Source organism: Gossypium hirsutum, chromosome A04, assembly GCF_007990345.1.
Source record: "Gossypium hirsutum isolate 1008001.06 chromosome A04, Gossypium_hirsutum_v2.1, whole genome shotgun sequence".
Classification (NCBI taxonomy): domain Eukaryota; kingdom Viridiplantae; phylum Streptophyta; class Magnoliopsida; order Malvales; family Malvaceae; genus Gossypium; species Gossypium hirsutum.
This window is the reverse complement of record NC_053427.1, coordinates 78,891,204-78,905,939: the sequence shown is the minus strand read 5'-3', so window position 1 is coordinate 78,905,939 and position 14,736 is coordinate 78,891,204. Positions and strand designations below refer to the sequence as shown.

The 14,736-nt window shown below is 33.9% G+C and overlaps 1 protein-coding gene across 2 annotated transcripts; it reads left to right on the top strand.

Annotated features, from left to right (window-relative positions):
- The first annotated feature begins 228 nt into the window (after window positions 1-228).
- Window positions 229-7,830, top strand: LOC107948973 (D-alanine--D-alanine ligase). Of its 2 annotated transcripts, XM_016883655.2 has the most exons (24): window positions 240-796; window positions 902-973; window positions 1,076-1,119; window positions 1,208-1,319; window positions 1,415-1,486; window positions 1,821-1,883; window positions 2,575-2,652; window positions 2,752-2,844; window positions 3,004-3,123; window positions 3,312-3,398; window positions 3,494-3,703; window positions 3,791-3,838; window positions 4,029-4,283; window positions 4,619-4,725; window positions 4,940-5,184; window positions 5,347-5,415; window positions 5,509-5,573; window positions 5,686-5,855; window positions 6,032-6,110; window positions 6,284-6,539; window positions 6,675-6,720; window positions 7,105-7,213; window positions 7,384-7,446; window positions 7,577-7,830. In XM_016883655.2, exons 1-24 carry the CDS (start codon window positions 476-478, stop codon window positions 7,655-7,657), a joined length of 2,865 nt encoding a protein of 954 aa, XP_016739144.1. In that variant the 5' UTR covers window positions 240-475; the 3' UTR covers window positions 7,658-7,830. The 2 variants fall into 2 exon arrangements, with proteins under 2 accessions (XP_016739146.1, XP_016739144.1); XM_016883657.2 differs by lacking the exons at window positions 5,347-5,415; window positions 5,509-5,573; window positions 5,686-5,855; ... (4 more) ...; window positions 7,384-7,446; window positions 7,577-7,830 and having other exon boundaries at window positions 229-796; window positions 4,674-4,725; window positions 4,940-5,164.
- The last annotated feature ends 6,906 nt before the right edge of the window (window positions 7,831-14,736 follow it).

Sequence of the window (14,736 nt, the reverse complement as noted above, 5' to 3'; positions counted from 1 at the left end):
GTGCTGGACGCGTTTTACTAGTAAAGGGAAAAAGCACTGAACTAGAAACGTTTTATTGATTTTACCATGAAAACAACACCAGCGGTACGTGTTTTGGTAAAATTAGCCCATTCCCATCAGTTTTGTAAAAAAATATCTATTGCTATTATTATTTTTAAAAATTGACCTTTTCTGTTATTAAACCCGAATAGTAGATATAGATATCTAAATAGATGATATAATAAGCTATTGATTGAGAAATGGAAAAAGTAGAATCATAAAAGCACAAAGAGGAGAATCCAGGAAGAAGCAGACGAGTCAGAACTTTGGTATTCTGCCGTCGAATATTTCAGTAAATTAGTGGAAGAAAACAAATTGCCACCAACTCCACTTCCTTCCTTACTTTTTATATGTATGTTTCAATATTCTTTCTCTTCATCTACTTTAGTCATCGCCTAACCGATCAGTATCTTCGGAATCTTCTTCACCACCGGTTATGACGTCCCTCGCTTGTGGCTCCACCCTCTCCCTCCTCCTCCGTGCTGCCAATCCCAACAACGCTGCTCGCTCTCTTCATCTATCCTCAAACTTGCTTCCCGGTTTCAGCCACAAATTACTGACTGCTTCTTCGTCGTCGTCGTCGTCAAAAACAGTGGGAGTTAGAGTCACACGTGCCGCTGCTCAAGTGGCGGAGGCTGTGCTGGTGGATAAAGAAGACAAAAGTCGGGTGTTGAGAGTTGGGGTTATATGTGGAGGCCCATCAGCTGAACGTGGGATTTCCTTAAACTCTGCTCGCTCAGTACTTGATCACATACAGGTCGGGTCACCTCACTTCAATACTGTATACGCTATACTTACAAACATACATACACAACATACGTGTACAATACAGTAGTGCTTATTATCGTTTTATTCACTCCAGGGAGAGGACTTGCATGTGAGCTGCTACTACATTGACTCTCATCTCAATGCCTTTGCAATATCCTCTGCTCAGGTTTGTACTTTCTAATAATGATCATAAATGCATATAAACTTTGACCTCTTGTCTAAGCAAAACATTTGATCAAATACCAAACTTTATTCTCACTCTCTTCAGGTATACTCCAATACTCCTTCAGATTTTGACTTTAAGCTCGAAAGGTGAGCTAGTTCATGTCTCTTCTTCCCTAGTTGTGCACTAATGTTGAAATTGTCTTGAAAGGTTGTTGAATTTCTCCATGTTTTGCAGTCTTGCCCAAGGTTTCCAGTCTCTGTCTGAATTTGCCGAGCATCTAGCTGACTCCGTGGACATAGTTTTCCCTGTAATACATGGTCAGTTTGGTGAAGATGGTGGCATTCAGGTGCATTACTATGGTTCTTCATTATACAAACATTTGCATTACTTCTTCGGATGTTTTATGTAGTATACTTATTTTTTACGTTATGGACTATACAGGAGCTGTTGGAAAACAACAACGTTCCATTTGTCGGGACGGGATCCAAGGAGTGTCAACAAGCATTTAACAAGGTGAGGAAACTTTATTTCTCATATCACCATGTTTAATCAGTTATGTATTTCTTATGTAAATCTAGAACTGGAGCCTGTTTTGTACTTCTTGTAACATTCGCATTTGTTAGCTAGTCATCTGCAAATTAGATAACCTATAATAAGTCCTAGACAAGTTATTGTATTGTCGCCATAGCTGAATGTGGTAAAAAGAACATGCAAGCGTTCTTTATGATCGTTAATAACGTGTCCTGTGTTTATATATTAACAAAGCTTATTTCATTCTGAAGAACTCTTACGGATTAGTGTTAATTGGCTGTAATGGTAATTCTCATTTTCTTTAATTTTATTGCAGTACAATGCCTCCCTGGGCCTTAGCAAATATGGATTTGTAACAGTACCTAGTTTCTTAGTGCAGGTATCTTTCTTAAGTTTTCTTGATCATTTTTTATTGAGATCAATTATTTATTATATGTCACTATTCAGTCTCTCATGTTTATAGTACCTGCTGAACACACATGCAAATATTCAAATGTTTGACTTTTATCCTCGATGATAGAATCTTTATTGGCTTACATTTGGTTCCTGCTATAGTGATTTCCTGTTATTTTGACTTCAATCTTATTGTTCCTCAAGATGATTTTGGGAGGTTATGTAAGTGCTAAAGTGCGTCCATATTCAAGTTTGACCATGCACAAATGCATGTGTGGGTTCTCTCCTAGACTATTTATTTTGTTCTAGGTCTAGACATATTCTGATTTTCAGTCTGCTGTGCTTTGTATTGAGTTGATTTTAGTCGTGTATGATTCATATTGTACTTGTAAACTCCAAAGAGAAAAAGCACCGAAGTGCTTCACCTGGTTCGCTTTTACTTACATGCTAAGATAATTCCTTGAACCCTGGATCGTAAACCTCTATAGTTGCCATCTTTTTCTTAGGTGGAAAATATTGATCGAGGGTATACCATGTATTTTAGTGTTGGAAATTCTAAAAGCAATCTCTTTACTTGTTTTAGAACTGATGCATATCTGTTGAATAATAGAACTTATAGGCACTTTGGAATTTATCTTTTTATACAGTGTGCTATTGAAATATTGATGGTATTTTAGGGAAGTGAAGTGAATCAAGATGAATTATCTGAATGGTTTGCAAGCAACCATTTGGACGTTAACTCCGGGAAAGTTGTGGTAAGTCATACTTTATACTCTACAAAGTTTGGTACATATATCCATAATGAGTTAAATTTAACAGACCTTATGTATTGGAATCATAACAAATTTTTCTAGGTAAAACCAACAAGAGCAGGTTCAAGCATTGGTGTCACAGTTGCATATGGTGTTAGTGATTCACTTACAAAGGCTAATGAAATTATTTCACAGGTATATCAAGTTTTCATACACAATATTAATCCACTGTTATTATCTCAAATCTTGGACTGTGCTGGAGGAGAAACTGGCTATAATTTCTGACTAAGAAATGTTGTTTTGAAGCAGCCATCAGTGTAACTAACGAATTCTGTCTTTTTTTTTCTTGGAAAGGAAATCGATGATGGAGTCCTCGTTGAATTATTTCTCGAAGGAGGGAGTGAATTCACAGCCATTGTTCTTGATGTGGGCCAAGGTTTTGATTGCCAACCTGTTGTGCTACTGCCAACTGAGGTAACATATTAAACCTATATAAGATGGATTATATCCTACAGATATAAGTTTTCTATCAGCAATTTTATGTCTTTTTATCCACATTTTAGGAAAAAAATATTTCCCTTGAAATTTGATATGAGTAATTTTATCACTTTAGAGGCTGACATGGATGACATGGTATTTAACACATGGAATCTGTGGCTCAGGTGGAGCTTCAATTTCAAGGTAGTGGTGATGTAAGGGAGAAAGATGCAATTTTCAATTATAGAAGGAAGTATCTTCCCACACAACAGGTCTTTAATGCATCCCTTTATGGTTTTGAGTTTCTCATTTGATGATTAAATAATATAATTGTCTTCCTAATTCGCAAATATTTCTGTAATTCAAGGTTGCATATCACACCCCTCCTCGTTTTCCTATTGAAGTAATCAAAAATATCCGAGAAGGTGCATCTTTGTTATTTCAAAGGCTTGGTTTGCGTGATTTTGCTAGAATTGATGGCTGGTTTTTGCCTTCTTCCACAAAATCATTATCGTCTTCTGAAGATAAATTTGGAATCACAGAATTTGGTACGGTTCTATTTACTGACATCAACTTGGTAAGATCAAATCTCTGGTTTTTTATTTTACTGTCTGGTTTGGTGTTTCCTTATATCTCATAGCACGTTTTCCTTATTATCGGTCAGATTAGTGGGATGGAACAGACAAGTTTCTTGTTTCAGCAAGCTTCAAAGGTACTTCTGAACTGATATAGAAGTTTAACTATAGCTTGTAACTGGCATGGAAAAAAATCTACTTATGACTCCTTTATATGATTATGAAATGACTTATGGTATTTTAAGTATGGAAGCTTTTGTCCTTTCTCTCTAGTTTTACTGAATCAGACAGCACCTAAACCCCCAAACATGCAAATTTTTTTTCCAGGTTGGATTTTCTCATTCGAACATTCTGCGAAGCATTATCAGTCGAGCTTGCTTGAGGTTTCCTGAGCTGGCAACATATAGTAGTAAATCAAGTCAGTTTCAGAAAAATTTAAACTCCTCTAAGCTTAATGGAACATCCAAAGGGCGTGAAGGCTTTCGTAAAGTCTTTGTACTTTTTGGAGGAGATACTTCAGAGCGGCAAGTATCCCTTATGAGTGGAACCAATGTTTGGCTCAATTTGCAAGGATTTGATGATGTAAGCTATTATTATTGCTTTGTATATAATACTTATATTTCAGATAGGTAATAGATTTGTTCACAACTTCACATCATCTCTGGCTATAAAATATTGGCATCTAACACAAGAAATTAGCATTAGTAGATGGAGGTTATGGTAACTCTGAACATAAATTACCAATCTTTTCTCATATATTTGTGAATTGTTCTTGTACTTTTTGGCTTCTACTGATTCAGCTTAGAGATTATACTCTGTGATTTATAAGAAAAGAAGCAAAACCCTTTAATTTATAGCATGATCAAGTGTTTGATAGGTATGGTACTTTCTAAGATATGAGATATTGGTGTCTACAGCTTGATGTAACTCCCTGTTTGCTTGCTCGCTCGATTGACCATTCATCTAATACAGATTCAGATAAAAAGGACGCCGGTTTGAACTCCATTGAAGTTTGGTCATTACCGTAAGTATAGCTTTTATATATCTAGCCACATATCTTTTTTCTTTAAAAGCATAATTTTCTAGGATAACTTTTCCTGCTTATGGTCTTTCCATTTTCCTTTTCTTATTACCCATTGGTCTATCATGGAAGCAGCTAATCTTGGAATTCCATATCTTGTTAATCTAATTTGACAAGTGAAATTATGTTTCTTTTTTTTTTTTTTTATTACATGCAGGTACTCTCTTGTGTTGAGACATACAACAGAGGAAGTCCTTGATGCATGCATGGAGGCAATTGAGCCAGCTCGAGCTGCCTTGACGTCTCGCTTAAGAAACCAAGTGATGAATGAACTCGCTGAAGGTTTGACGAAACATGGTTGGTTTACTGGATTTGATATAGCTGATGAGCTTCCTGTGAGATATTCACTGAAGGAGTGGATCAAATTTGCCAAGGAAGTCGAAGCAACAGTTTTTATTGCAGGTTCAGTTTCTTGGCTATTAACTTAGTAATGGTGAATGGCTCATTATGTATTCCATTTCTTGTTGAAATGATAGCCTAATAATTGTGTATTCGGCAAAATTCTTAAATTACACCGATATATTTCATTTTTTTTTTCGATGACCAACTTAATATTAATTGCAGTGCATGGAGGCATAGGTGAAGATGGCACACTTCAGTTTTTGCTGGACACTGAAGGAATTCTGTATACAGGTTCATCCTCATTGCTTCTTTATATATCAAGATTTATCTGTTCTTTTTATGGTTAATCAATTTTAATCTTTCTGGTTCTCTTTTCCCGTGAAGGTCCTGGTGCAATGGCTTCAAAAACTTGCATGGATAAAGTTGCAACATCTCTGGCTCTTGAACATGTATGTTAGCAAATAGATATATGATACTTGAAATTCAAACAGATTTTCTTTGCCTCCTTTTGTTTGAGTAGATTGTTGTTTACTAAGCAACCAACTCTATGGAAATCAACAGCTAAAAGACAAGGGAGTTCTTACCATAAACAAAGTTGTGAAGAAAAAGGAAGATTTGTTGAAAATGCCCGTTCGTCAGACTTGGAATGACCTAATCTCTAAGCTTCAGTGTGAAACGTTATGCATTAAGCCAGCAAGGGATGGATGCTCTACTGGTGTTGCAAGATTGTGGTAGGTTTTTATCTTCCTTGTTCAATGCTGAGCACTGACTTACCTTTGCCATTTGCCTTTGATATTTTCATAATTTTATATATCTGCTAGAGCTTTCAGCTATGTTATTCAATACAATGTTCTGTGCGGCCTTATTCACTATTATGGTTATGATTCTAATCATCTCCTACATGCAGCTGTGCCGAGGACCTTGCAGTGTATGCAAAAGCCTTGGATGATTGCCTTCTACGAATTCCACCTAATAGTTTTTCAAAGGTATAAAAAGGACTTTCTTAATTGATTAGCATATGCAGTAAGTGATAACTCTTCAAGCAACATGTTAATTTGAGTAAAACATTTTTTTCACTTGCATATTGCATGTCAAAATATTATATATTATTATTTTTATTTATTATAAACACTTGACTTCTTTTCAAAAAAATGTGTAGGCACATGGAATGATTGAGATGCCAAACCCTCCTCCAGAGCTCTTGATCTTTGAACCTTTTGTGGAAACGGATGAAATTGTTCTTTCATCTAAAACTGTTTCTGACAATACACAACGCCTTCTGTGGAAAGAACACAGTCGATGGGTAGAAGTAACAGTTGGTGTTATTGGAAAATGGGGATCAATGCACTCATTGAGTCCTAGCATAACTGTCAAGGAAACTGGTGATATTCTGTCACTTGAGGAGAAATTCCAAGGTTTGTCCATTTTCATTAGTATGCCTCTTTTCCTTTAATTTAAACTGATTCCATCCTGATTGTAACATGGAACAGCTAATTAATGTTGTCTATGGCGTGCATTATCTGCAATAATGATATGCTTTTGCTTAACAGGTGGAACCGGCATCAATCTGACTCCTCCCCCGGTGTCAATTATTAGGTTTGTCAAGATTCTTTACTCTTATGGAAAATTTTGCTTTGCTTCTATAACTGTTGTAGCATTGTCTGCAACACTCTTCCTTCACATTGCTATTTATATTGCCACCCATAGATTAGCAAATATGGTTCTATGGATTCCTCTTAGTACTTTGGAAGCTGACAGGCACTTATGAGGTTAAGTGCCTGTTAAGTGGCAACTAAACCTGCCTTGCAGACAGTACAATACGATATCCATCTCACTTCATTATTGATATATTAGTTCCCAGTTCCCACTTACAGTAATGCTTAATTGCATATCTGATACTATTATAAGGCAAAGGCATGCACTTTCTTTTTTTTTTCATGGATTGATCTTTCAATTTAGTTAGTTTTCTTCTTCGATCAGCAATGAGGCACTGGGGCGATGTAAACAACGTATTGAGCTAATAGCCAACACCCTGCAACTGGAAGGATTTTCAAGAATTGATACATTTGTTAATGTTGATAGCGGAGAGGTAAGTTCCTTCTATGATGTTATATTGTGCACCTTACTAGCTTTCTTCTAAAACTAATTCAAGCCTGCCGATGCTATGCCGGTCTCTTTGAAGTCCCTTCTTTTTTTTCTTCTTTTTTTTCTCTCTCGATGTCTTGGAATCAAGCATCTTCCTGGTTATGAAATTTGCAGGTGTTGATCATAGAGGTCAATACGGTGCCTGGAATGACTCCTTCCACTGTGTTGATACATCAGGTAAAAGTAAAACCATCCTGTATATAATTCCCAATATGTTGGGAACAAGAGAATTGGTACATATAGCTTCAATATAAATATATATAAATATAACATATCTATGTTGTGGTGGCACTATATAATTTTTCAGGCACTGGCAGAGCAGCCTCCTGTATATCCTCACCGGTTCTTCCGTACACTACTTGATTTGGCCACAGAGAGAGTAGTGTGAAAGTGGTGTTTAACTACGCTTGGTAGATGAATCTTCCTAGTGCTACCGAAGAATGAGGAGTGAAATGCAATTGTGAAAAGTTGAATGGCCAAGTTATTTATGTAGCAGCGAGTAGATGAGGCTCAAATGAAAACTCAAATACAATAATGATTTTCTTTTCTTTTCTTTTCTCATTTGCCTATGTTTTGTTTTCTCTTTTTTTTTTAATATCAATTTTTTATTCGATTGGTTCGGTTTTAATTAAATAATTTATTAAAATTTTATAAAAAATTTAAAAAATAAAGAAAATTGATTATATTAATTTTTTTTATTTTGATTCAATTTATTTTGAACGATTAACAATTATAATTTAAGCAAGATTGGACTATGCGATCAAACATCAAGCATTTTGCACTTGACATAACTAAAAATGATAATTAGAACGAGTAGTTTATGGATTAAGCTTTGGAGATGGCTGAGTAAGTTATAAAGGCAAAACCAAGCAACCCTTGAAGAATTTGTGTAATAACCCTTGAACCTTTTCGTATAGGCAATACAAATTAGTACCTGTAGGGGTGTATAAAAAAATTTCTAAATTGAAAACACTAAACTAAACTGACTCAAACCAAAAAACCATTAAATTTTTCAGTTTATTCAGTTTTTTAATTTTTATATTCAATTTAATTGGTTTATTCAATTGATTTTCGATTTTGACATTTTAAAAGCCCATAACTCATTTACATACCGAAACCCAAATTTAATCATTAAATCCAAATACCTCTTAAAACTTAATAATCTTAAAAGTGTTATAGAAAAATTAATAAAACAATAAATAAAAGTAGATGAAAATACAAGATAATTTTTCTCATTTTTTTATTTCACTCAGGTAAAGATTCTATTTATAATTTATAAGTAATTAACATTCAATGCAATACCATAAATGAAGCTTACTTAAGTTCTTCATTAACGCATATATTAAACATTGCATAATGAATGGGAGGTTTTACCTCATAAATGAGGGGGGTTAGAATATGGACATTCACATTTATTTATAACACTCCCCATTGGATGTCCATTAGAGAAAACAGTGTTTTATTAAAACCTTTATTAGGAAAAACCCTGTGGAATAAAAATCTAATGAAAGAAAAAGAGTACACATGCAATGAACCGAAAGTTACGGTATCGGAAATTGAGTCTTGAGTACTGTTTCCGTGAAATTTATTCATGAATATTTAATAGAAATATTTATGAATTATAGTTGAATGGTTATTTAGTGTTTAATTAAGTGAAGGAGCTTGAATTTAGTTTAAAGGGCTAAATTACATAAGGAATAAAAGTTTAATTATAGATTAAAGAAGTAAAAGGGACTAATCTAGTAATTAGACCCTAAGTGCCATGTGTGTGTTAATATTGAATAATGTGTGTAATAGTTGGTATATATGTGTAATAGCTATAAGATATTTTATGTTATAGCTATTACACATGTTAGTTTTATATTTATTATAGGTTAATAATAGTATAATAAGTAAAATTGATAAAATAGAAAAAGAAGATAGAAAGACTAACAGAGAGCAAACGCGAAAGAAAGAAGAAATAAAGAAAGAAATAAAAAAGGAAAATTTGAGGATTAAGGCCCTAAAGTTTGATTGGTAAGTTGTTTTAGCTCATTTTCTTATGATTTTTATGTTTATGGATGCCTAATTCAAAGTTCTACATGTATGAGGTTAAAATGAAGAAAAATAGAGAATTTTTAGATATTGATTTAGTTGAATAAATTGAGGTTTTATGGGTTAAATTGATAGAAATTGAAGTTAGAAGTGATTAGTTAAAGGAATTTCTAAGTTAGGTTTAAATAGGGACTAAGTTGAATAGAGCTCAAAATTTATGTTTTATAATGAATTTTATGAGTTAGAAATTGTTAATGAGTTGATTAAAAGAGAATATGAAGCTTAAGTTAAAGAAAAAAAGATTAGTAATGGAAAAAGGACGAAATTGGAATTTTTGTAAAAGTTTGGTAGAAAGTGAAAATGTGTTTTATGAATTAATATATTGATGATTTTTAATTGTATGATTGTTAGTAGCAAACGTAGCACCGGATACGTCATCAAAGAAGGGAAAAGAGAAAGTGAACGAAGATATTGATTAAATTCGATAAATAGTGGTTTGTATTTCTATAAACCGAGCTTAATCGTTATTGCTATATTTGATATTTATATTGTATGAAAATGTGAATGAGGTAAGTATTTTTACCATATTGAAATGAATGTGATTTTGAATACCCTATTAACAGTGTCGGGCTAGTTGGATATAGTTGACATGTCATAGGAATTGGAAGTATTGGGATATTCCGACATTGAGTCGATGAGACACTATGTGTCGACTACTGTTAAAGTTTCGGATTTGTTCCGATGAAGTACTTTGTGTACTATAATGTTAAAGTTCCAGATTTATTCCGATGAAGCACTATGTGCTTATCCCGGAGTGTGGGTTGGATCCGTGTATCCGTCAGTGTCCGAGTTATGTTAAAAAGGGTAAATAAAGTAAAGATTATTAAAGTACTGATTGATATTGAATAATAGCAATAATGTGTTTGAATTACCATGTTTTAAAGTTGATTAAGCTATTGTTTATAGAAATACCACTGAGAGTATTCTCAGCGTACGGTTTGTTTCCGTGCGCAGGCTAGGTACGAAAGTATAAGGACTCAGCATACAAGCCGATCTCCAAACTCAAATTGGTGAAGTTTCTATCTTTTTGGAAAATGGCATTGTACCTAGGATGTCTTTTGGTCATTTTGAAAGTATCTAAGTTGTTAAGTGATATTTTGGTATGTTTTGTAAATGTTACCAAAACCTTAAGTATGGTATGTTTTGATATGTTAGTGAAGAGTAATAAGAGGAAGTGTTGGTAAATATTGTAGAGAGAAGAAATGAAGATGTTATAAACTTAGTTATCAACATTTTATACTAAAACAGATTTGGACAGTAACAGTAGTCCAACTTTGAAAATATACCAAAAATAGTATAAAGTGAATTAGATGATGAATAAAATATGTAATTGAAGCTTAATGAATATATTTTTATATGGAAGAAACAAAATAGGTAACAGAGTTATATTTTATGAGATATTTACGTTTTGGTGAAACAGGGTTAGAGTAATTTCTAGATTCCCTATTTTGACTTTAGAAATTCACCATAAATTGTGTATTAAGAGTTAGGACTCAAACTTTATATGTATGGATTCCTTATTGAGTATATTTTTAACTGAAACAAATGTCATAGTCATTGGATTTCTGTACAGGAAGAAATTTGATTCGTAGTGCACAATGGTCAGAGTAGCCGAACCCTGAAATAGGGGAGAACTTTTCTAATAAACTGTACTAATTGGCCTGACCAAAAATTCTAGCAAAAAATTAATAAGTAGATATATGAGTCTAGTTTCAGGAAAAATTTATGGAATTGGATTTCGAGTTTCGTAACTCAAGATATGATTTTTTTAGCGACCGTGATGCAGATGGATAGTTTACTACGAAAACTGTTTAAGTGCTAAGATAAGTTTTGTAATGTCTCCTGCTTGACTCCGGCAACGGTCTCGGGTAGGGGGACGTTACAACACAATCTCCTATTACAAGTTGCCTCGTTAAAAACCTTTACCAGGAAAACCCAGTGGGACAAAACATTGGTTAAAGGAAAAGAGTACAACGTGTTTTAGACTCCCCCTAATGAAGACATCACATTATATCTTTGAGTCGACGCATTCCAATCTTGTTTCGTAGTCTTTCAAATGTTGGAGTTGGTAATGCCTTGGTAAAAATATCTGCTAAATTATCACTAGAACGAATTTGTTGAACTTCTATGTCACCTTTCTTCTCAAGATCATGGTGAAGAATAATTTTGGTGAAATATGTTTCGTTCTGTCACCTTTGATATAACTACCCTTTAATTGAGCTATACATGCTGCATTATCTTTGTATAAGATAGTTGGCATATTTTCCTATAAAGGAAAATTACATATCTTCTAGATATGTTGGATTAATAACCTTAACCAAACACACTCTCGGCTTGCCTCATGCATTGCAATTATTTCAGCATGATTTGAAGAGGCAGTAGCAATGTTTGCTTTGTCGAACGCGATGATATGACAGTACCTCCTCATGTAAATAAATGTCCCATTTGAGATCGATGTTTATGTGGATCCGATAAATATCTAGCATCAGCATAACCAACTAATAGGGATTTTGTATCATTTGAATAAAATAACCCCATATCAATGGTTCCTCTAAGATATCCAAATACATGTTTAATTTCATTCCAATGTCTACGTGTTGGAGAAGAACTAAATCTTGCTAATAAGTTTACAGCAAAAGCTATATCAGGTCTTGTGTTGTTTGCAAGATACATCAATGCTCCTATGGCACTTAGATATTATACTTTAAGACCAAGAAACTCTTTATCATTCTCACAAGGACAAAATTGATCTTTTTTCACATCTAACGATCATACAACCATCGGGGTACTCAATGGATGTGCTTTATCCATATAAAATTTATTTAAGATCTTTTTCGTATAAGTTGACTGATGGACATGAATTCCATCTTTTAAATGCTCGATCTACAGGCCAAGACAAAATTTTGTTTTTCCAAGATCTTTCATCCTAAATTCTTTCTTTAAATAATTTACTGCATTTTGAAGCTCTTCAGGAGTTCCAAAAATATTTAGATTATCAACATAAATAGCAATTATTAAAAAGTTTGATTCAGACCTTTTTATAAAAACACATGGGCAGATTGGATCATTTTTATAACCTTCTTTTAACAAATATTCACTAAGATGGTTGTACCACATACGTCCAGATTGTTTTAATCCATATAAACTTTTCTTTAATTTGATTGAGCAATTTTCCCGGGAAACTCTATATCCTTTAAGGATTTTAAACCCTTCTAAGATTTTCATATAAATTTCACTATCAAGTGTACCTAGAGGTGTTCATGGGTCGGGCAGGGGCCGGGTTCGGGCCAGGCTCAACTAAAAAATATGCCCATTTATTGGGCTCGGGCTAGGCCGGGCTTAAAAAACGGGCCTAAAATTTTGTCCAAGCCGAACCTAGATAAAAATACTAAAACCCAGGCCTGGCCCGCCCGTATTAATTTTGATATTATTTTTAAATATATAATACATCAAAAATACTAAAAACATCAAAATAAATATTTCCCAACAAATTTAAAATAAATTTTAAAAAATATGTAGACTTAAAAACACTAAGATAGATGCAACTTAACAAGTAAATGCCTCTAAAATAATAATAAAAAATAACAAATGCCTTTAAAATAATAAGAAAATTAACAATAAAATAAGTTTTATACAATATCTAAACAATAATAACAAAATAGTAGCAACATAATAGTAAAATGGTAGCAAAATAGAGAGAAAACAACAAGAAAATAACATTCAAAAATAAAAAAAATACAAATTTTTTTTGTCCTTTAGTGAATTCGGATTGGACTGGGCCGGGCCGGGCCCAGGCTAAAAATACCTTACCCGAGGCCTGACCCATTTTTTAAACGGGCCTTATTTTTTTTTCCAAGTCCATTTTTTGAGCCTATATTTTTTCCCAAACCCTCCCACATTTCGGGAGGGCCTTCGGGTCGAGCCGGATAGCTCGGCCTATGAACACCTCTAAGTGTACCATACAAATAGGTTGTAACAACATTCATTAGGTGCATGTCAAGTTTTTCACATATTGCCAGACTAATAAGGTATCTAAACGTGTTTGCATCCACCACAGGAAAATATATCTCTTCATAATCAATGTCGGGTCTTTGCGAAAATCCTTGTGCTACAAGTTGTGATTTATATGTTACGACTTCATTTTTCTTATTTCATTTTCGTACAAATATCTATTTATATCCTACCCGGGCTAAAAATACCTTACCCGAGGCCTAACCCATTTTTTAAACGGGTCTTATTTTTTTGTCCAAGCCTATTTTTCGAGCCTATATTTTTGCCCAAACCCTCCCACATTTTGGGAGGGCTTTCAGGCTGGGCCGGGTAGCTCGACCCATGAACACCTCTAAGTGTACCATACAAATAGGTTGTAACAACATTCATTAGGTGCATGTCAAGTTTTTCACATACTGCTAGACTAATAAGGTATCTAAACATGATTGTATCCACCACAGGAGAATATGTCTCTTCATAATCAATGTCGGGTCTTTGCGAAAATATTTGTGCTACAAGTCGTGATTTATATGTTACGACTTCATTTTTCTTATTTCGTTTTCATACAAATAGCCATTTATATCCTACCGGCTTTACATATTTAGGGGTTTGAACTATAGGTCCAAAAACCTCACGTTTAGAAAGTGAATTTAATTCTACTTGAATTGCGTCTTTCTATTTTGGCCAATCTTTTCTATTTCTACATTCCTCAATAGATTTAGGCTCAAGATATTCATTTTTTTTTCTATTTCAATAGCAACATAATAAGGAAAATTATTGTCGGCAACTATATTTTTTCGGTTCCATCTTTTTCCTGAAGTAACATAACTTATTGAGATCTTTTCGTTATCACCATTTTCAGGTACCTGAACCTCTTCTGGGGTTTTTTGATTAGTTATATCTTTGGCCTCTTCTAGGGCATTTGCCTCCACAATATTACCATCTTGAATAATTGCTCCTTCCCTTTTACGAGGATTTTTATCTTTGGAACCGATTGGCCTTCCACGCTTCAGGCGTGGGTTACTTTCTTTTGCACTAACAATTTGCCTTATTGGGATATCAATTCGTATTAGAGCATTTTCAGCTGGTATGTGAAATTTTGTAATTCTCTTTAGGTTAGTAAATGAATCTGGCAGTTGATTGGCAATATTTTGAAAATGTATAATCCTTTGAACTTCTTGTTCACATTGACTTGTACGAGGATCTAATTGAGATAATGATGATCCATTCCATGTAATTTCTTTTACCAGTTGTATTTTCTCTTCCCCTAATGTTGGGAATGTTGTTTCGTCAAAATGACAATCAATAAATCGTGCAGTAAATAAATCTCCAGTTAATGGTTCAACATATTTAATTATAGAAGGAGATTCATAACCAACATAT

Excerpts from the sequence above, each read along its gene's own strand:
- LOC107948973 (XM_016883655.2), top strand. The coding sequence starts at position 476 with ATGACGTCCCTCGCTTGTGGCTCCACCCTCTCCCTCCTCCTCCGTGCT. Across the intron at positions 1,320-1,414 it reads GTGAAGATGGTGGCATTCAG|GAGCTGTTGGAAAACAACAA; the intron begins GTGCATTACTAT and ends TGGACTATACAG. Across the intron at positions 5,416-5,508 it reads TGAAGGAATTCTGTATACAG|GTCCTGGTGCAATGGCTTCA; the intron begins GTTCATCCTCAT and ends TTTCCCGTGAAG.